The sequence below is a fragment of the Mus musculus genome, chromosome 4, assembly GCF_000001635.26.
Source record: "Mus musculus strain C57BL/6J chromosome 4, GRCm38.p6 C57BL/6J".
NCBI classification, from domain to species: Eukaryota; Metazoa; Chordata; class Mammalia; order Rodentia; family Muridae; genus Mus; species Mus musculus.
Genome location: NC_000070.6, coordinates 144,174,741 through 144,197,458, shown reverse-complemented (window position 1 = coordinate 144,197,458; position 22,718 = coordinate 144,174,741). Strand labels below are relative to the sequence as shown.

Here is a 22,718-nt window from a genome sequence, read left to right as displayed (position 1 = left end):
TTAATCACCTCAGTATCTTTAAGAAGCTGTACTACACATGAAGTTTTGGAGACCCCCAAGAGAACCAGTCACAGGGAATCAGGGGATGGTGTTAGAAACTCTTCTTATACAACATATAAACTGTCCTGGAAGAATAAAGCATTAGATCATTTAAGGCCACATCATCATGTCCTTCTCATTTTGATATCAGGTCTCTGATTGTTCATATGTTGTATATAATATCTTCCCGCAAATGACAAATAGGAGAAAATAGTTCCTGACTTATGCCTGCTTGGTATTCACTTGGTCTTCATTTTCTTGACTTTTGAAAAACCCTGTTCCTTCACCCCATTTTTCTCCATATCTAAGTCACTTGTTATCTGAATGTACTACATACAAATCTGTTTCCCAAATGTTGAACACTTTGTGAAGCCCTGTGCTTTGGGTCCAATTCATGAGAACTGTTCCTGAGATTCAAGAAGCTACACATATCTGAGGTTGAACTAATTATGGTTATGAGGAATGAAGAAACAAGACAGAGCTATAGATGCTGGGAATGATTAGGCTCTGTGCTCTGATTGAGACATACCAGCACCCCAGAAAGTCAACACATTTATTGTATGCAGTCAACAGATGGGAACAACATTTTCATGCAAGGATGCCTGTATTGTAACACACACAAACTACAATAATCCTAGAGAATAAAATAGTGCTTAACATCTTTTGTAGATGCAATACTCTTCACCAGCTCTGAGGACAATTATTTCTTTTCAATGTGTCTCAGAAAATTAGGTGGTTGACACATCTATGTTCCTTCCAGCAAGGGACATTCACTTAGGATATCAATTCCCAATAGTACGCTACCATTTCTCTCTTCCAAAATCAAGCCCAGGGAGGGTTCTTTTCAAAAAAGCAACATTGGGTCTCCAGATCATAAACATAGGACCCACCACACTTGGAGCATTTGATTGTACCAAAGGTGACTTTCTTGGGCTCTCTTATGGCCCTGAGTATATCCAGGAGCTCAGAACAAAAATTTTCTAATCTGTGTGATAGTACTACATCCCTATTATCATAGCACTCCTGAGGGGCAGGGTATAGCTCATCAGCTAGCTGGCTAAGCTTAGCTGTGTGGTGTAGAAGTTTTTTCAGGAAAAGCAGAGAGAGTTCATTACCATAGAAATTAACTACTGTGAGCTGGTAACATTGACTTAGGGCAGGCAGCAGGGCATTGAAGTGAGTTTCCCCCATTTCACATGACATTAATTGCAGGGATTTCAGGGTATGTCTAACTCTCTCAAGGAGAAACCCAAGGGGCTCAAGAAGTAAATTACTTAAACGTACATCAGTCAGGTGGAGAGATCTGAGCTCAAAAATATTCAGGCAATAGGGGAGGTAATCCAAGTCTGACTGTGAGAGGTCACAGTCAGTGAACGAAAGTACTTCCAAGGGCTTCTTCAGGCACCTGGGGAGAGAAGAAATGGTTGCTTTCTGGAAAATTGTGACAATCAGGGTTGATAGATTGGCAGACAAGCAGATGACACTTCTCTCAGTCTCAGTCTGACAATACATTGAGGTCAAACCCCACCCAGGACATTGCCTTCTGTTGTCTGTTCACACAACTCAGATCATTCTAGTCTGAGGCCTGTCCATAGCAACATGATTCAGGACCTGGCAAGAAAGCACACCAATGGATATATCAGGCCAACTTGGTGTATGTAGGAAGAAATACCTAACCCAAATAAAATTTAACAACTTCCTATTGCTATTTTTAAAAGTTCTCAGAGGTTTTGTGCCTCCAAGGTCCATGATCCTTTCTTCGCCATGAACCTCAGTGTTACATATTTCTCATCTACTCAACCTATTTCTGAGCTCTAAACATGAGCAATAAGAACCATGCTTATATCCGGCCATATATATCTTATCACATAGTTCATTTGCTCATATATGCTATGTCTCTATTACTGCTAGGTTTATAGTGACCAGACCATCATGGACTACCAAAACTGTAAAACAAAACAAAACAAAAGAAAAACAACTAGAAAATAGAAAAGGAAAGAGAAGAGAGGTGTTTTCTCTTGTCTATTGGACTCTTTCAATCCTTCCTTACCTGAGACATTCTATAAAAATGACACCATGTACATAGAGTTCCTGGAGATGGTGGAATGTAGGAAGATGAGAAATCACTGTAATCACTTTTTCCTCATTAAGATTTCTATAATCATCTATATTGAGGGTATATATGATCTCATCTAGTGTGAGTGAGAGTAGATTGCTCATCTGTTTCAGATAGGGATTAAGAAAATCCAAATATTCTAGGCAAAGACAAGATAGTTCCAGATCTTCTATATATTCTGCATGTACAATTTTGAACATTTCTATGACTGCGGCTTTGGTTAAGCCATAAATTTTCAGCTTTCTACAGTGTAGATGAATGGAATCTTCTCTCTGGTAGGCCCACTGCAACAAGTAAGTGGAACATTCATCAAGGTGGCCCTCCATGAATTGGAGTTCTGTTGTCACTTTCAATTTGTTCTTTGTCCCATAGCCAGGACTATTCTCAACTGGCTTCTCCTGTTCCATGAACTCTGGTAAGCCTTCAACTTCATGGGATCCAGCCCATACCACAACCAAATCATGGCTCAAAGTGATCTCTCTGAGTTTGCACCTACTGTGGTAGAAACGAGTATAATTTTGAGAAGGTAAGGGACAACACATTTTATCGTTTGATTACCTCTTACATTTCACACTTCAGCTTTTTGTTCCAAAACTTTGCTTATTCCTGTGCCTCGAATGAAACCATGAGCCCCACACTGAGTAAATTAATAACATTCTTTGCACAAAGGGCATCTTTAGCCCTGTCATAGTTACCTTCATTGCAAGCCCTTTAATTCCATTTTCATTTCACTTGAATCTTTTTGGGATGCAGGAAAAGGTCCATTCCTCACTGAGTTTGCCTATTCTTTTCTGTCTTCCGCATTATCCATCATTTGCCCAGATAGCCAAGACTGAGCTCAAGCCTTTGTACCCCTCTAACCCTCTACATCCAGTGAAGAATAATCCTGAATATGGAGTGAAGAAAAAATTGAAGATCAGAAGCCTCTGATCCACAATTTTCCAAATATTCTCTGTCCCTAATTGTTCATTCTCAGCACTCAGGTAAACTTTCACCAACCCCAGGTGATCCTGCCTACCTGGAAAAAACTGGTTTTGAAATCAGTATATCTATCTCCTCAAGAACAGCCTTCAAAGTGTCTAAGTTGAGGTTCTTTAGCATCGTTCCTACAGAAAGGTATGGGAAGGGCCACACAGGTATCATGGCAGTCAAGATCTTTGTATGTCCATCAATAAATGCCTCCTTAAACATCACTGGGAACATCATATTGGGCAGGTCCTTGAGAGCAGAAATGGCCAAGTACTCATCCCTCAGTAGACACTGTCTTGCTAGCTCCATCAGAGTGGGTGGCGAATAGAAATTCATTGTGTCTTCTTCTAAAGAGTCATGCTAGGGAAGCCAGGAAAAATATCATTAATGACAAGAAACTTAGCAAGTCTTTTATCCCAGACAGGTAAATATGGGGCTTGGATCACTACTGATGAAGATGGAATACCCAGTTTACCAATTTGAGTACACTCAGTTGTTTTTTGTTTGTTCTTTGAGATAATGTCTTTACATAACTACCTATATCCTTGGCTGTCCTGAAACTTACTTATAGACCACACTGGCCTGAACTCCACAGAGAACTGCCTGCCTGTGCCTGCCAAGTGCTGAGATTACATGTGTGTTCCATCACTGCTCAGTCTGTGCCACCATAATATGTCTAATCCAGAACTGCTTGATCTGGCCTGTGCTGGTTTTAAAGCTATGCTTCTTTCTTGCATTATGATGTATCTCCAAAATATCCTAGTTCCCAAAGAACACATCCAATTGTAGCCACAGCTGGGGTGAATACATCCCACTGGGAAGGGATCACCAGAAACTCTGAAGCCTCAGTCAGGTGTTGGATGATGAAGAGACTGTGTTTAATTCTCCAGTCCCTCAAAGAAAAGAAAGAAAATAAATTTACAAGTTAACTACAATCTCTATTTATCCAGCTACCCTGCATGGAATAAGTCACAGCATCTTTGACATTCCCATAATTAGTTATTGACATCAATCTTTGATTATGACCATACAAATCATTTGGAGAAGGTGTTCACAAAGTTCCAAGCTTGAGGTCTAAATAGAGTGGTTAAAGAAACACTAAAGTCAGTAATCCTTCAGTAGCCATTAACATGGTCTCTAACTCTTTATATAGCATCCTTAAAGAAGAGACTATGAGTTTGAGATTATAATTCACATGCTAAAGTCAAGAGACTCATTAGTTCAATAACATGATTGGTTACTTCAACAATACTAGGAAATCTAGCCTAAGACCTGCAGAAACAAAAGGAGGGCCAAAAAATATATGAAAAGGGGGCATAAATTTTAAGTTTAAGTTATAACAAGATTTTTCATTGAATACTTAATAAAAACATGCTAGCTTCTTCCTGAATTTTCAAACACATGATAGGTTCCTTGTAAAGAATAGGCCATGTATCCTTCAGCATATAGAAATACCTTGCTTGCTTTTGTTTATTGGTTTGTTTTGTTTTGCTTCATTGATACATGATCTTACCCAAAGTTCTTTGAAACTTACTATATAAATTAGGCTGCCACCCAACTTAGAGACTACACACCCCTTCCTGTTGGAGTCAAGTATGAGTACAGGAGGAGAGGAGGAAGTGAGACTGTGATTGTGATATAGTGTCTTTTATACACACACACACACACACATACACACACACACACATATATACATATAGATGTACATATACAATATATACAAACATTCATATGAATGTATATACGGCTTTCTTCCTCCAAATTTGAGGACATTCTGAATTCACTAAATAAGAGACTATTAGTGAGCAGATGCAAATACCATTTCTTTTTTGTATTTTGTGTTTGTTTGCTAGTTTTTCATTATTTATTTAGTGATGTATCCATTTATTTATTTATTTATTTATTTATTTATTTATTTATTTATTTATTTAATATATATGAGTACACTGTCCCTGTCCTCAGACACTCCTGAAGAGGGCACCAGAGCACATCATGAACGGTTTTGAGCCACCATGTAATTACTGGGAATTGAACACAGTACCTCTTTAAGTACACTCAGTGTTCTTAAACACTGAGCCATCTCTCTAGCCCCTTGTTTTGCCTTTCTAAAAGACATATATAATATCTGGATATTTTGATACTCACAGCCTCTCTCTGCCTTGCTGTTGCTGGGATTAAAAGCCCACCAAATAATACCAGGCTTAAAGCGACATAAACATCAGTACTCAAGACACTCGAGTAACTTACATCTGACACTCCGGCCAAAAGTGCCTAGAATTGAAGGTCACCCTGACATTCTTAGTGAGATTGTCTCAAGAAACAAAAAACAAAACTAAATAAAACTAAAATATCCTACAGAAACCATTATGACCTAATTAATAATCAGATGTAATTGAGAACACACTTGGATATTCTGGTTAAGCAGCCCTCAGGTGTTTGTGGTAGGAGAATCTTTGTTATTTTAAAGCCCAGCAATTTTTTTCTTTTTAGTTTACATTCCAGCCACTGCCCCTCCCATAGTTCCTAATATAATTTCTACTCCCCCTTTCCTCCAATAGGGTGCTTTCCTTCCCCCACCAACCCTTCCAGCATCTGCCTTCTCGAGGTCCTCAAGTCTTTCCCACTAAAGCTAGACCAGGCAGTCCTCTGCTATACATGGACTGGGTGCTTTAGACAAGCCTGTGTATGCTGCCAGGAAAGGGGCTCAGTCTCTGGGAGCTCCCAGGCATCCAGGTTGTTGAGATTGGTAGAATCACTATTTGGTCGCCCTCCCCTTCAGCTTCTTCAACCCTTCCCCTAATTCAAACCTAGAAAAAAACCTTGAATGAACAGGAGGCACTTAAAGAAATGTTCAAAGGGAAACACAAATCAAAATGACCTTAAGATTCCACCTTGCAACAATCAGAATGGCTAAGATTAAAAAAAAAATCTCCATTGACTGCACAAGATGGTAAGGATGTGCAGGAAGAAAAAACTCCTCCATTTCTGGGATTGCAAACAGATGCAACCACTCTGGAAATCAATCTAGTTGTTTCTTTGAAAACTGGATAAACTTTTACCTGACAAACCAGCTATATCACTCCAGGTTTTATACCCAGATTACACCCCATCATACCACAAGGACACTTGCTATGTTCATAACAGCCTTATTCGTAATAGCCACGTGCTGGCTAGAAACAATGTAGATAGCGCTCGATTGAAGAGTGGATACAGAAAATATAGTTCATTTACACAATGGAAAACAATCCAGGTAACAAAAAATGAGGACATCAAAAAATTTGATGGCAATTGGACAGAACTAGAAAATACCATCCTGAGTGAGGTAATGCAGATCCAAAATCCCATGCATGTCATGTACCTATTGTTAAGTGATATAAGTCAAAGAGTACAAAATACCCAGGATACAGGTCAGGCAAACTTTCTTAGAGGGAACTCATTTTAAAAAAGAACCACCAAGTAATGCATTAAATGAGCAAATTTCAAGTGAGGACAAGGCTAGACTAGGTTGTGTGAGATAAGCATCCTTATGGAGCTGAGGGACTTACTTGATCTGGACAATGGTTACACATCACCATATTCAGGCAGGGGAAAGCTGCAACTCCTGGTTTCAAAAACTGATCGTTTCTATGCCTGCTTTGACTCTTTATATAGTTTTCAGCTGAACCATCCCTTTGTAGCCACACCCTTGGAGTCAAATGAAGCCTCTGGATCAATAGTTGAGTCTCTACCCACTTGCTCATTTTCAGATTTGGATGGTGTAGGTAAATTGAATCAGATCCATACAGAGGAAGATTCTTAGGCCAGGCAGAGAGTCAACAACTGGTCTATTGAAGCAAAGTAGCTTGCATCATGCCCTTCATCACAGCAATAATGATGAACAAAAAAGCATAGACAGGTGGATCTCAGAATTCAAAACCATGGTTAGACTCCAAGCATATAGCTCTTATCCAAACTCATGCTCACTATATATTGAGGTCAACACCCAGGACATGAATTTCTAGTTTCTGCCCACACTATTCATAGCATGCTAGTCTGAGGCCTGTGAGTATCAGCATGGACAGGATTCAGGGCATGGCAGGAAACCACAGCAATGGCTGTATAAGATCAACATGGGGCAAGAAGGTCTCTTGCATCCCACACAAACTCTCATCCTTGTCCCAGTCTCAGCTCAGTGATTCCCATGTTTCCTCCTCCATTCTCCAGCACTTCATGAAAAATGAAATGGAAAAGACCAAGTTGGTATTCTAACTCTTCTCTACTGTGTAGGATTTCCCAACATTCATTTGGTTTGGATGACTTCTTCTTTGATTTCTGACACTGAGTTCACCACATAGCTCAGACTTGTCTTGAAGTGTATTCTGTCTCAATGTGGAAATTCCACAGCTACCACAGAAAGAATGTGAGAGGAGAAAGGGCAGGAGGGAAAGAAATACAAGCTGAAGGATTTAGTGGCATGTCTATCTCAGATTCACAGTCTCTCAGGGTAGTCTTATGTCGTTACATGGCTCCAGAGCTGCTTAGAGAAAATTTGAATGTCTTGGATCACTTTTAAATTTTAGACACAGCCTGGATCTACAGCCAGGTGGTCACCAGTTCACAGACCTACCTGATTTTCTAATTTAGTATAATAAAGCCCACTGCCACACAGGATATTATAATAACTTCAAATTAAAGAGTAATGCAATACATTTCACAGATTCTCCTCAGTCTGTCCTTGGCAGACTCAATCTGTGGAAAGCAGAACCTATGTTGTTGGGCATATGACAGTAGTGCTGCCTCTTTTGAGGGCCTTAATAGATAATCAGTGTCATTTTGCCATGTCAAGAGGCTGCTCACATTGCTTTCTCCTGAATAACCTTTCTAAAGGGAAATGAGATTCAGAGGAACATGTTTTGTTACCTCCTGAGACAAAGGTTAATTTTATCTGGGTTCCTTGTGAGAGCCTCTATATACTGAGACTGCTGAGTGGACTTGAGATCCCTAGAGAATACAACAGGGTACCATGAGTTCTCCTGCATTGCAGATCAGGGACTCTGGCCCTCTGGTGGTTTCTGGAATGGGGAGGATTTACAGTTCCTAGGACAATGCATGAATATTTGGAAACTTAGTGCTTTATCAGACCTTTTCTGACTCAGTCATGTCCCTGTGGACAGGTGTGCTGAATGACGTCCTGAGCTCCTGGATACACAGAAACTAAAGGCAGCCCAGGTACAGCAACAATCAGCTCCAGTCCAGTCCTCTCAGAAGGGAGATATTAGGCAGGAATCTGCAGCTGTATTCAATCCTGTAGAATCCATTAGGGTTGCCAATTGGATTCAGGAGACGCCACAGAAGTGGCAAGCTGTCATAGGAAATTCACAAGTTGTTCTTGACAAGTTAATCTTAATAGCAGCATTATTACAAGTCTAGCTCAAATCAAACCAATACATGGGTGCAGTTAGTGAAAAGTAGTGGGCTAGAGCAATACAAACCAAAGCGCACTGCTGGTCTCCAACTATCTGTGTGGCCATATTTACTCCTTTATCAAGCATCCTTTACTTGTCCAGTATATTGAAGCATCCTTTCACCTGTGTCTGCTTCAGGAAAACAGTCTTTCTTCTCTGAGGCATCCTTTCAGCTATATACCCCAGGGAAAAATCATTTGTTATAACTAACTTTCCAAAGAAACTAAAGTCTCTACTTCAGTAAGGAGGTGATGCAGAGAGATCTCTGAGTTTCAGGCCAGCATATTCTGCAGAGCAATTTCAAGTACAGCCAGCACTACACTAACAAATTAAAATTAAAAAAAAAGGAAAGAAACGAAACGAAAGAAGACCAAAATCCAAGTTAGCCAAAATAAGAAAAAAAATACCTTTTAAATGAAAAGCATTTGTGAATATTTAATCACATGATCACTCCAGTATGCTAGACATAAATTATATATATACATATATATTTGAGTATATATATATATATTCATTCAATTTTATAAATACAAATATAAATATAAATGAATATATATATATACACATATATATATTCTTTCAATTTTGGGGGTGATAAGGTCATTTGTCACACTTTAATTTTTTTGTCATATTTAAACATGTGTTTGTGTGTGTCTTTAATGAGAAAGGTTAACATAGATGAAAATTCCAGAAGCCAAAGTAGTAGAACCCTGTGGGTCTGTAGTTTTAGATGATTGTGAGCTGATACGACTTGGAATTTCAGTTGGGTCCTTTGAAAGACTCAACATCTCAGAGAAAGACTCAATAGAACAAAGCAGAGAGTGTTCCTGCTTCTTTTACACTTTTAATTACTTTTCAAAAATTCTCTCCTGTGTCCCAGATGGGACTTGAGATCCTCATTCACCCACGTTCTCTCACTGAGTGCTGTACTACCATCCCCAGCATGCTTAGCACACGCTTATGGGGCCATATTTCTTCAGAGATCATCTTGTATTCAAAGGACACTAGTAGATGACAAATGTCTCTTTCCTTTTCTACAGCCTTTACTCTGTGAAATAAAACCTGAGTTGTCACTATTCTTTTGGGATTAAAGTCTTTGTTTTGTAACATTTTGCCAAGCTGACCTCTGCACTCCTTTTGTAGCCATCACCAGTAGCAATAAAACAATTAATACATACTTCTTGATCATCATTGGTATGTTTATGAAAATATAGACTAGTGGCTCCATTGCTTCAATGTCACTGTTGTTATCTGGTGACCATGAAAAAGTTCTTTGTAGGAAGTATTCAGTAGGAATGCTCTAAACAGAAGTGACAGCTGGTATAGGACCACTTGAATCAGAGTCCACTTGAAGTTGATCTCTACTAGATATCAGAATTTGATATTATCTACATCACATGCATATTCATAGGGTGTATTTATTTCTCAGGAAGAAATAAATGAAAACACATAACTTTTTCTGCATGTGTTTGCGAGTTTTGCCTTCACTTATCCTTTGTTTCCTATCTCCACAGTACCAGTGGAGACCAGCAAAAGGTAACACATTACCTGTCATTGGTGTTATAGAATGCTGTAACCATACAATTGAAGCTGGTATGGGATACAGGGGCAGTTGAAAGAGCAGACAAGCTCACTAAGGATGAACCATCAATTAGCACAACCTCTGTCTCCATATTTCTGTTGAGACAATGTTTTACTATGTAGTCTTGGCTTCTCTGCAATATGCTTTGATGACCAGTCAGCATAAGAAGTCATAGTAATCTGCTGTTCTCTGCTTCTGTTTTTCTGAGATTGAGGGCAATGGTCGCTGCTGCGGACCAGCCTCAGTTGGCCCCCCCTCAATCCTCAGAAGAAATCAAGGCTCCAGACATGTGGGCAGGAGCTGGCAATGAGAAGGGTGACAAACACACAAGGACACAAGGGAGTGAGCTGTATCTGAATGCAATTTTTGTCAAAGTGAGCATCAGTCTTATATGTTAGAGAAAACAAAGAAGTTAAGTAATGCATTAAGGCCATCCAAGGTACATTGACGTTATCTGATGCAAAATTACCTTTACAATCAAACAGATGACAGTGTACTAAAAGCTAACAGGAACCAACTGGGATAAAAACAATGTTAATAATTGGGATCAAAAGCAGCCCCACCTAAGTCAGCTTAATTTTAGAAGCCAGGGGCAAGGGCTTCATGCCCTTGCCATAGTTCCAATTCTAGTCTGTTGTATAGTCCACCTTCCCCCTAGGCCACTGTAAATTTCTATGTATGGTAGTGGCTCATCTATCTATAATTCTAAGTATTTACTCTAGTTCCTTCTTAGACCACAACGTTCCTTCTTCCTAGGCCATGGTAAATTCTTCCATCTGGGAGTAGTTTGCCCTGACATTCCTAACTCTTATTCAGTAAAACACTTTTAAAAAGCATGCAAGACCCTCCACCTTATCACAGGGACAAATTTGGAGCATTTGTGCTATGGGAATGCCAAGGTTCCAGGACACTACGTTTCTGTGAACTTTTTGCCTCAGGACTGCATCCAGGTTTTTAGGCCTGTCACACGAGTCACTACTGGAGTGGATGTAGCAGGTCCTCATGCCTGATAAGATATTTTTCCCTACCATCAAAGTACTTTTATATTTCACTTAAATGAGGTCAGGTCACATAGAACAAATGGTTCATAGGAAGTGAAGTCAATTTCATGGGCATGCCTTTAATGTCTTTGCATTGCAGTGTCCATTTATTTATAGAGGAGGGGACATTAACCAGGTTCATCATGCTAGGCTGGTACTTCTTATCTTCCTATAACTCCCAGTTGCTTACAGATTATGGTGTGACTCAAAGAGTAACCTAACCACAGAGATGAGGAAGTTGTCCATAGAAAGCACCTCCTCCTGCATCTTCTATTTTACCACACCCCCAAGTCTATCTGGCATGGGCCTGAGACCCTGAATCCAGATCTCTGATACTGTAATCTGCTGGCAGATTACAGTAGTGCATCCTGATCTCCCACCCATGTGTTCTTCTTTTTTATAAATTATTAGAGCAAAGTCTGATGTAGAGTCACCCAGCTGAAGCTAGTCTTGAACATTTCATCCTCAAGCTATGAACGCTTGAGTGTGGCTAGGAGTGGATTCCTCACATTCAACAGTGAAACTATTTGTTTAGATCTGTCTAATGTCTCTGTCTGAGATAGTTAGAGAGCAAGAGGCACCGTGATTCCTCCAGGCTACTTTTGACAGGCGAACTGTGGTCACAAAGGTCATCCCAAGTCACAATATGGGGGGTTCAGCAGCATACCCCTCTAATTCTTGCACTTAAGAAGAGGATGTTAGAGAATCAGAAGACCAAGGTTAGTTTTGCTCCATAGAATGTCCATATCTAGACTGGGACAGAAGAGATTCTACAGCAACAACAAACATCCTAAATAGAGACAATAGAGAGCCTTATGATCCCATAATTAAGAACTCTACCTCACCTGCTCTCTTTCAATCTGGTACTTAGTCTGGAATATTTTGAACTAGCTGGAAGGCCCTTTTTCAGGAAAACAAGTACAACAGTTATGGTGGGACACAACTGGGATGCCAGCAATCCTGAGGTAGTTCATACGGAATGTTCTATGCTCTGTTCTAGCTACTTCATCACAGATGCTTGGCCTCTCTGCTGGTCCTGGGAAGCTGTTTCGATAGAGTCTGAATGACCATGACCACTTTTCAGTGCAAAGCAGGGACCCAGAGATGCCCATTAGACTAAGTGGGCCCTCAAGAAGAAGCAATATGAGACCCACATGACTATATGTCAGGTGCCTCCAGCATTGTCACTTACTCTCTGTCACACCCTCTTCAGCTCTTCATTAGTCACCCCAGACCCTGAGTCTCATGCCCAGTTTTCAACATTTCCCATCCACTCAGCTCATAGGCTCAAAAATGAACATTTTACTTATAGGGATCAGAGCAGACTGGTGTCAATTCTCTCAGATCTGAAAACAGAAAATACCAGGGCAACTGTACAGATCTATGTACTCCCTATGCCTTGTCCTCTTCTCTTTCCTGTTACTTCACATTAGATTAGATAAGGATTGCCTTGCTGTCTTGTGTCTAAACTGTCTCTGAATCAACTGTAATGTCCTGGTGAAGGTGAAGGACTTATCTGGTCTGGACACTGGTGACAGATTCCTATTCCCAGAAGGTCTGGGCAGTCCCTATGGATACAAAGCCCTGAATGTAGCTCCTAGAACACTTTTGCAAACCTTTTTCCTGTCATCTTTAGCAGCTATACCAGCATCAAAAAAATTCAGCACACCTAATGACTTTTCTCAAATCCTTTGATCTTATGTGAGTCATCCTTCTCAATACTCATTAAACTAAACATTCATGGAAGAAGTAGCAAACAGGCAATCATCCCAAAACCCAAATGAATATCCAGAGTCTATCTATGCAGAGTTATAGAGTTCATTTATTGAATTTTAACTTTCATTTTGTGTTTTTGTTTTTGTTTTTATTTTTGTTTTCAAGACAGGGTTCCTCTGTGTTGTTCTGGACATACTGGAACACACTCACCAGTCTGGACAAGAGCTAAAATATCTACCTGTTTCTGCCCCACCCCAAGTGTCGGGATTAAAGGCCTGTGCTACAACTGTCAGGCTCACTATGTTGTTTATTTACATTTACTTTCTTATTTATGCACTTGGCTTCATATTTGATTTTGTGACAGAGTTTTACTCTCTATATAATCTTGATTTTGACTCTCCTAGCAATCCTCCTAGTTTGTCTTCCCAGAAAGAAGGATGACTATTGTAAAGAAACATAGAGTTGCCTAAATTTTATACATTTGTGCCTAGTATTGATCTAGGTATGAGTCAGTTCAGGGTTTAATTTGTGCCTGATAATAGACGAAAAAAGAAAAAAAGAAATCTAAGACAAGACAGCTGAAATATTTTTTCTGGACTGTGACTGTTCTGAAGTTCATAGCTGAGCTAGGTATGCTGTCAGTCATTAGCTGTAGCAGCTCTTCGAAGGCTGAAGTGGGAGGATGATAAAGGATCAGTTCAAAGTTATCCTCAGCTACACAGCAAGCTTGAGGATAGGTGTAGCTAAGGAATATCATTTCTTCTATTCTTAGGTCAAACCACACCAAAACAAATAAGGGTGGTTTTGAGTTGAATCTGCCCTTGGTTCACCATAAATTAAGGGAAAGGATCAGCCAAGACACTAGAAAGAAAAGGAGCCCTTCCGGTCAGCACTAGCACTGGGTTACCTTGGGCACTGTTTAGGCAGACACCCCCATGGTCCCTAGAGGACTGTGCACAGGATCTTAGGATCACTGGTGAGCAGAACACAACATCAGTTCCAATCCAATTGTGACGGGCCTGTGACAGAAGGAACAAGGACACTAGAACCCTTCCTGTCCAGAGGCTCAGGTTCCATTTCATCAGTTCTGATTTACCTTGGTTTTGAGCAGACCAGAGAACTCCACGATCCTCAAAGGAGACACCATTTCCAGGCACTGTAACAGGCCAAGGATCTTAGGACAACAGGAGTCCTGAATCAACTGGGATTATATGAAGGACAGGCTCCAATCAGATATATTGTGGGCAGCAAGCACTTGAGGTAATCAAATGGCAGGAAGCAAGCATAAGAACAGAAGCAACAGAAACCAAGGTTACTTGGCATCATCAGAACCAAACTTTCCCACCATAGGAAGTCTTGGATACACCATCACACCAGAAAAGCAAGACATGGATCTAAAGTCACTTCTTAGGATGATGATGATGATGATGGAGGACTTAAAAAGGAAATACAGGAAAACACAGGTAAACAGCTAGAAGACTTTAAAGAGGAAACACAAAAATCCCTTAGAGAGCTACAGGAAAACACTACCAAACAGGTGATGAAATTGGACAAAATCATCAAGGATCTAAAAATGGAAGTAAAAACAATAAAGAATTCCCAGTTTAATGAAAATGAAGCCACAACATACCAACACTTATGGGACACAATGAAAGCAGTCCTAAGAGGAAAACTCATAGCCCCGAGTGCCTCCAAAAAGAAACTAGACAGAGCATACACTAGCAGCTTGACAGTACACCTAAAAGTTCTAGAACAAAAGAAAGTAAATTCACCCAAGAGGATTAGAAGGCAGGAAATAATCAAACTCCAGGACAAAATAAACAAAGTGGAAACAAAAAGAACTATTCAAAGAATCAACCAAATCAGGAGTTGGTTCTTTGATAAAATCAACAAGATAACTAAACCCTTAGCCAGACTCACTAGAGGGCACAGGGACAGCATCCTAATTAACAAAATCAGAAATGAAAAGGGAGACATAACATATCCCGAGGAAATCCAAAACACCATCAGATCCTACAAAGAAGGCTATACTCTACAAAACTGGAAAATCTGGATGAAATGGACAAATTTCTAGTCAGATACCGGGTACCAAAATTAAACTAGGATCAGATTAATGACATAAGCAGTCCTATATCCCCTAAAGAAATAGAAGCAATCCCCGAACACGTCAAAACAATCATCCATTATGACAAAGTGGGCTTCATTCCAGGGATGCAGGGATGGTTTAATATACAGAAATCCATCAGCGTAATCCACTATAGAAACAAATTCAAAGACAAAAACCACATGATCATCTCATTAGATGCTGAGAAAGCATTTGACAAAATCCAACTCCCCTTCATGATAAAAGTCTTGGAAAGATCAGGAATTCAAAACCCATACCTAAAAATAATAAAACCAATCTACAGCTAACTAGTAGCCAAAATCAAAGTAAATGGAGAGAAGCTGGAAGCAATCCCACTAAAATCAGGGATGAGACAGGCTGCCTACTTTCTCCCTACCTGTTCAATATAGTACTTGAAGTCCTAGCTAGAGCAATTCAACAACAAAAGGAGGTCAAGGGGATACAAATTGGAAAGGAAAAAGTCAAAATATCACTATTTGCCGATGATATGATAGTATATATAAATGACCCTAAAAATTCCACAAGAGAACTCCTAAACCTGATAAACAGCTTCAGTGGAGTAGCTGGATATAAAATTAACTAAAAAAAAAAAAAAAAATGGCCTTTCTCTACAGAAAGCATAAAAAACAGGCTGGGAAAGAAATTCGGGAAATAACTCCCTTCACAATATTCACAAATAATATAAAACACCTTGGTGTGACTCTAACTCAGGAAGTGAAAGATCTGCATGATAAGAACATCAAGTCTCTGAAGAAAGAAATCAAAGACGATCTCAGTAGATGGAAAGATCTCCCATGCTTTTGGATTGGCAGAATCAATGTAGTAAAAATGGCTATTGTACCAAAAGCAATCTACAGATTCAATGCAATCCCCGTCAAAATTCCAACTCAATTCTTCAACGAATTAGAAAGGGCAATTGGCAAATTAATCTGAAATAACAAAAAACCTAGGATAGCAAAAACTCTTCTCAACTATAAAGGAATCTCTGGTGGAATCACCATGTCTGATCTAAAGCTGTACTACAGAACAATTGTGATAAAAACTACATGGTACTGGTGTAGCAACACACAGGTACACCAATGAAATAGAATTGAAGACCCAGAAATAAACCCACACACCTATGGTCACTTGATCTTTGGCAAGGGAAAAAGACGGCATTTTCAACAAATGGTGCTGGCACAACTGGCAGTTATCATGTAGAAGAATGCAAATTGATTCATTCTTATCTTGTTGTTTGTTTGTTTGTTTGTTTGTCTATTTGTTTTTTTTCTTTCCATTTTTTATTAGGTATTTAGCTCATTTACATTTCCAATGCTATACCAAAAGTCCCCCATACCCACCCTCCCCCACTCCCCTACCCGCCCACTCCCCCTTTTTGGCCCTGGCGTTCCCCTGTTCTGGGGCATATAAAGTTTGTGTGTCCAATGGGCCTCTCTTTCCAGTGATGGCCGACTAGGCCATCTTTTGATACATATGCAGCTAGAGTCAAGAGCTCTGGGGTACTGGTTAGTTCATAATGTTGATCCACCTATAGGGTTGCAGATCCCTTTAGCTCCTTGGGTACTTTCTCTAGCTCCTCCATTGGGAGCCCTGTGATCCATCCATTAGCTGACTGTGGGCATCCACTTCTGTGTTTGCTAGGCCCCGGCATAGTCTCACAAGAGACAGCTACATCTGGGTCCTTTCGATAAAATCTTGCTAGTGTTTACTAACGTCACGTCTAAGTAGATCAAGGAATTCCACATAAAACCAGAGACACTGAAAGTTATAGAAGAGAAAGTGGAGAAAAACCTTGAAGATATGGTCACAGGGGAAAAATTCCTGAATAGAACAGCAATGACTTTGCTATAAGATGGAGAATTGACAAATGGGACCTCGTAAAATTGCAAAGCTTGTGTAAGGCAAAAGACACTGTCAATAAGACAAAAAGGCCACCATCAGACAGGGAAAGGATCTTTACCAATCCTAAATAAGACAGGGGACTAATATCCAATATATATAAAGAACTCAAGAAGGTGGACTCCAAAAAATCAAAAACCCCATTAAAAATTGGGGTACAGAGCTAAACAAAGAATTCTCAACTGAGGATTATGGAATGGGTGAGAAGCACCTGAAAAAATGTTCAACATCCTTAATCATCAGGGAAATGCAAATCAAAACAACCTTGAGATTCTACCTCACACCAGTCAGTGACCCATCCAGCAGGTCCAGTTTTTCGAGGGTCTCGAGGGGACCTTCTCCTAAGAACCAAATGAGGGGGAAGAAAAGGATGGACACCAAGTGCAAGAAAAGACACGTAAACAGTCTGAGAAGCATCAAGGTGTCACTGTATTTAGAAAGGCTCAAGGCTTAAATGCACAAGCAAAAGGGGAAGTACAATTACTTCTCAGCAGGAGGGGTGGGGCAGTGGAAATTTTTCTTTTGGCAGCTACAAGGGGAAGCAAGAACTTGGTATCAGGGTGTCGTCAGGACATCTGGCGCTGACTTAGGGCTGGAACATTCTGTGGTTGTTCTCGGACCGGTGTGTCGGTGGCCTGCTTTTGACCCCCTTTTCTTCTCGGGGGGAGAGGCCCAATTTAGAGATCAGGACAATAGTGTTGTCTTAATAGCTCCCAACAAGTCAGAATGGCTAAGATCAAAAATTCAGGTGACAGCAGATGCTGGCGAGGATGTGGAGAAAGAGGAACACTCCTCCATTGCTGGTAGGATTGCAAGCTTATACCACCTATCTGGAAATCAGTCTTGCGGTTCTGCAGAAAATTGGAAATAGTACTACCAGAAGATCTAGCAATACGTATCCAGAAGAAGTTCCAACTGGTAATAAGAACACATGCCCCACTATGTTAATAGCAGCCTTATTTATAATAGCCAGAAGCTGTAAAAACCCAGATGTCCCTCAACAGAGGAATGGATACAGAAAATGTGGTACATTTACACAATAGAGTACTACTCAGCAATTAAAAACAGTGAATTTATGGAATTCCTAAGCAAATGGATGGATTTGGAGGGTATTATCCTGAGTGAAGTAACCCAATCACAAAGGAACTCAGATGATATGTACTCACTGATAAGTCGATATTAGTCCAGAATCTTAGAATACCCCAGATATAATTTGCAAAACACATGAAATTCAAGAAGAATGAAGACCAAAGTGTGGACACTTCACCCCTTCTTAGAATTGGGAACAAAACACCCATGGAAGGAGTTACAGAGACAAAGTTTGGAGCCATGACAAAAGGATGGACCATCCAGAGAGTACCCCACTCGGGGATCCATCCCATAATCAGCCACCAAACACAGTCTCTATTGCATATGCCAGCAAGATTTTGCTGAAAGGACCCTGATATAGCTGTCTCTTGTGAGGCTATGCCAGAGCCTGGCAAACACAGAAGTGGATGCTCACAGTCACATCCTATTGGATGGAACACAGGGTCCCCAATGGAGGAGCTAGAGAAAGTACCCATGGAGCTGAAGGGGTCTGCAACCCTATAGGTCAAACAACAATAAGAACTAACTAGTACCCCCAGAGCTCCTGTCTCTAGCTGCGTATGTAGAAGAAGATGGACTAGTCAGCAATCATTGGGAAGAGAGGCCCCTTGGTCTTGCAAACATTATATGCCCCAGTACAGGGGAACTCCAGGGCCAAGAAGTGGGAGTGGGAAGATAGGGGAGCAGGGGATGGGGGAGAGTGTATAGGTGTAACATTTGAATTGTAAATGAAGAAAAGACCTAATAAAAAATTGAAAAAGAAACAAAGAAAAGGCAATTGTGTCTGGGTAGTGAGCGTGACGTGAAAGTCTGAATATACAATCCCAGCACTCTGGAAGCTGAATTAGGACAATGCCTCTATCTTTAAGGTCAGCCACATGTACTTAGGGAATTCTTGACCATCCAGTAATTTTTATTGGCAAAAATTCCAGACCACCCTCAGTTCACAGGAGTCCAGCAAAGAAAAGCCTGTATTTGAATTAGGCATTAAATAACTGACCAGTCAGGGACAACAGCACAAAATCAGGAGCTGATTGAATCTTTAAACATCCATCTAATAAGTATTTAAGCAAATAACAAAATTTTTTTTTTCATTTGACTCATAGGATTTTTTTTTTCATTTTTTATTAGGTATTTAGCTCATTTACATTTCCAATGCTATACCAAAAGTCCCCCATACCCACCCACCCCCACTCCCCTGCCCACCCACTCCCCCTTTTTGGCCCTGGAATTCCCCTGTGCTGGGGCATATACAGTTTGCAAGTCCAATGGGCCTCTCTTTCCAGGGATGGCCGACTAGGCCATCTTTTGATATATATGCAGCTAGAGTCAAGAGCTCCGGGGTACTGGTTAGTTCATAATGTTGTTCCACCTATAGGGTTGCAAATCCCTTTAGCTCCTTGGCTACTTTCTCTAGCTCCTCCATTGGGAGCCCTATGATCCATCCATTAGCTGACTGTGAGCATCCACTTCTGTGTTTGCTAGGCCCCGGCATAGTCTCACAAGAGACAGCTACATCTGGGTCCTTTCAATAAAATCTTGCTAGTGTATGCAATGGTGTCAGCGTTTGGATGCTGATTATGGGGTGGATCCCTGGATATGGCAGTCTCTACATGGTCCATCCTTTCATCTCAGCTCCAAACTTTGTCTCTGTAACTCCTTCCATGGGTGTTTTGTTCCCAAATCTAAGGAGAGGCATAGTGTCCCCACTTCAGTCTTCATTCTTCTTGAGTTTCATGTGTTTAGCAAATTATATCTTATATCTTGGGTATCCTAGGTTTGGGGCTAATATCCACTTATCAGTGAATACATATTGTGTGAGTTTCTTTGTGAATGTGTTACCTCACTCAGGATGATGCCCTCCAGGTCCATCCATTTGCCTAGGAATTTCATAAATTCATTCTTTTTAATAGCTGAGTAGTACTCCATTGTGTAGATGTACCACATTTTCTGTATCCATTCCTCTGTTGAGGGGCATCTAGGTTCTTTCCAGCTTCTGGCTATTATAAATAAGGCTGCTATGAACATAGTGGAGCATGTGTCCTTCTTACCTGTTGGGGCATCTTCTGGATATATGCCCAGGAGAGGTATTGCTGGATCCTCCGGTAGTACTATGTCCAGTTTTCTGAGGAACCGCCAGACTGATTTCCAGAGTGGTTGTACAAGCCTGCACTCCCACCAACAATGGAGGAGTGTTCCTCTTTCTCCACATCCACGCCAGCATCTGCTGTCACCTGAATTTTTGATCTTAGCCATTCTGACTGGTGTGAGGTGGAATCTCAGGGTTGTTTTGATTTGCATTTCCCTGATGATTAAGGATGTTGAACATTTTTTCAAGTGCTTCTCTGCCATTCGGTATTCCTCAGGAGAGAATTCTTTGTTCAGTTCTGAGCCCCATTTTTTAATGGGGTTATTTGATTTTCTGAAGTCCACCTTCTTGAGTTCTTTATATATGTTGGATATTAGTCCCCTATCTGATTTAGGATAGGTAAAGATCCTTTCCCAATCTGTTGGTGGTCTCTTTGTCTTATTGACGGTGTCTTTTGCCTTGCAGAAACTTTGGAGTTTCATTAGGTCCCATTTGTCGATTCTCGATCTTACAGCACAAGCCATTGCTGTTCTGTTCAGGAATTTTTCCCCTGTGCCCATATCTTCAAGGCTTTTCCCCACTTTCTCCTCTATAAGTTTCAGTGTCTCTGGTTTTATGTGAAGTTCCTTGATCCACTTAGATTTGACCTTAGTACAAGGAGATAAGTATGGATCAATTCGCATTCTTCTGCACGATAACAACCAGTTGTGCCAGCACCAATTGTTGAAAATGCTGTCTTTCTTCCACTGGATGGTTTTAGCTCCCTTGTCGAAGATCAAGTGACCATAGGTGTGTGGGTTCATTTCTGGGTCTTCAATTCTATTCCATTGGTCTACTTGTCTGTCTCTATACCAGTACCATGCAGTTTTTATCACAATTGCTCTGTAGTAAAGCTTTAGGTCTGGCATGGTGATTCCGCCAGAAGTTCTTTTATCCTTGAGAAGACTTTTTGCAATCCTAGGTTTTTTGTTATTCCAGACAAATTTGCAAATTGCTCCTTCCAATTCGTTGAAGAATTGAGTTGGAATTTTGATGGGGATTGCATTGAATCTGTAGATTGCTTTTGGCAAGATAGCCATTTTTACAATGTTGATCCTGCCAATCCATGAGCATGGGAGATCTTTCCATCTTCTGAGATCTTCCTTAATTTCTTTCTTCAGAGATTTGAAGTGTTTATCATACAGATCTTTCACTTCCTTAGTTAGAGTCCCGCCAAGATATTTTATATTATTTGTGACTATTGAGAAGGGTGTTGTTTCCCTAATTTCTTTCTCAGCCTGTTTATTCTTTGTATAGAGAAAGGCCATTGACTTGTTTGAGTTTATTTTATATCCAGCTACTTCACCGAAGCTGTTTATCAGGTTTAGGAGTTCTCTGGTAGAATTTTTAGGGTCACTTATATATACTATCATATCATCTGCAAAAAGTGATATTTTGACTTCCTCTTTTCCAATTTGTATCCCCTTGATCTCCTTTTGTTGTCGAATTGCTCTGGCTAATACTTCAAGTACTATGTTGAAAAGGTAGGGAGAAAGTGGGCAGCCTTGTCTAGTCCCTGATTTTAGTGGGATTGCTTCCAGCTTCTCTCCATTTACTTTGATGTTGGCTACTGGTTTGCTGTAGATTGCTTTTATCATGTTTAGGTATGGGCCTTGAATTCCTGATCTTTCCAAAACTTTTATCATGAATGGGTGTTGGATCTTGTCAAATGCTTTTTCTGCATCTAACGAGATGATCATGTGGTTTTTGTCTTTGAGTTTGTTTATATAATGGATTACATTGATGGATTTTCGTATATTAAACCATCCCTGCATCCCTGGAATAAAACCTACTTGGTCAGGATGGATGATTGCTTTAATGTGTTCTTGGATTCGGTTAGCGAGAATTTTATTGAGGATTTTTGCATCGATATTCATAAGAGAAATTGGTCTGAAATTCTCTATCTTTGTTGGGTCTTTCTGTGGTTTAGGTATCAGAGTAATAGTGGCTTCATAAAATGAGTTGGGTAGAGTACCTTCTACTTCTATTTTGTGAAATAGTTTGTGCAGAACTGGAATTAGATCTTCTTTGAAGGTCTGATAGAACTCTGCACTAAACCCATCTGGTCCTGGGCTTTTTTTGGTTGGGAGACTATTAATAACTGCTTCTATTTCTTTAGGTGATATGGGACTGTTTAGATGATCAACTTGATCCTGATTCAACTTTGGTACCTGGTATCTGTCCAGAAATTTGTCCATTTCGTCCAGGTTTTCCAGTTTTGTTGAGTATAGCCTTTTGTAGAAGGATCTGATGGTGTTTTGTATTTCTTCAGAATCTGTTGTTATGTCTCCCTTTTCATTTCTGATTTTGTTAATTAGGATTTTGTCCCTGTGCCCTTTAGTGAGTCTAGCTAAGGGTTTATCTATCTTGTTGATTTTCTCAAAGAACCAACTCCTCGTTTGGTTAATTCTTTGAATAGTTCTTCTTGTTTCCACTTGGTTGATTTCACCCCTGAGTTTGATTATTTCCTGCCGTCTACTCCTCTTGGGTGAATTTGCTTCCTTTTTTTCTAGGGCTTTTAGATGTGTTGTCAAGCTGCTAGTATGTGCTCTCTCCCGTTTCTTCTTGGAG

The 22,718-nt window shown here is 40.2% G+C and overlaps 1 protein-coding gene across 3 annotated transcripts; it reads right to left on the bottom strand.

The window, feature by feature from the left end:
• Positions 1–524: 524 nt before the first annotated feature.
• On the bottom strand, positions 525–6,742 carry Oog2 (oogenesin 2). 3 transcript variants are annotated; one of them, NM_198661.3, is made up of 5 exons: positions 6,670–6,742; positions 3,954–4,017; positions 3,174–3,484; positions 2,090–2,650; positions 525–1,444 (listed from the first exon to the last, which is right to left on the bottom strand). In NM_198661.3, exons 3-5 carry the CDS (start codon positions 3,458–3,460, stop codon positions 862–864), a joined length of 1,431 nt encoding a protein of 476 aa, NP_941063.1. In that variant the 5' UTR covers positions 3,461–3,484; positions 3,954–4,017; positions 6,670–6,742; the 3' UTR covers positions 525–861. The 3 variants fall into 3 exon arrangements, with proteins under 3 accessions (NP_941063.1, XP_030109498.1, XP_006539054.1); XM_030253638.1 differs by lacking the exon at positions 3,954–4,017 and having other exon boundaries at positions 862–1,466; positions 2,097–2,650; positions 6,670–6,729; XM_006538991.1 differs by lacking the exon at positions 3,954–4,017 and having other exon boundaries at positions 862–1,444; positions 6,670–6,724.
• Positions 6,743–22,718: the final 15,976 nt, after the last annotated feature.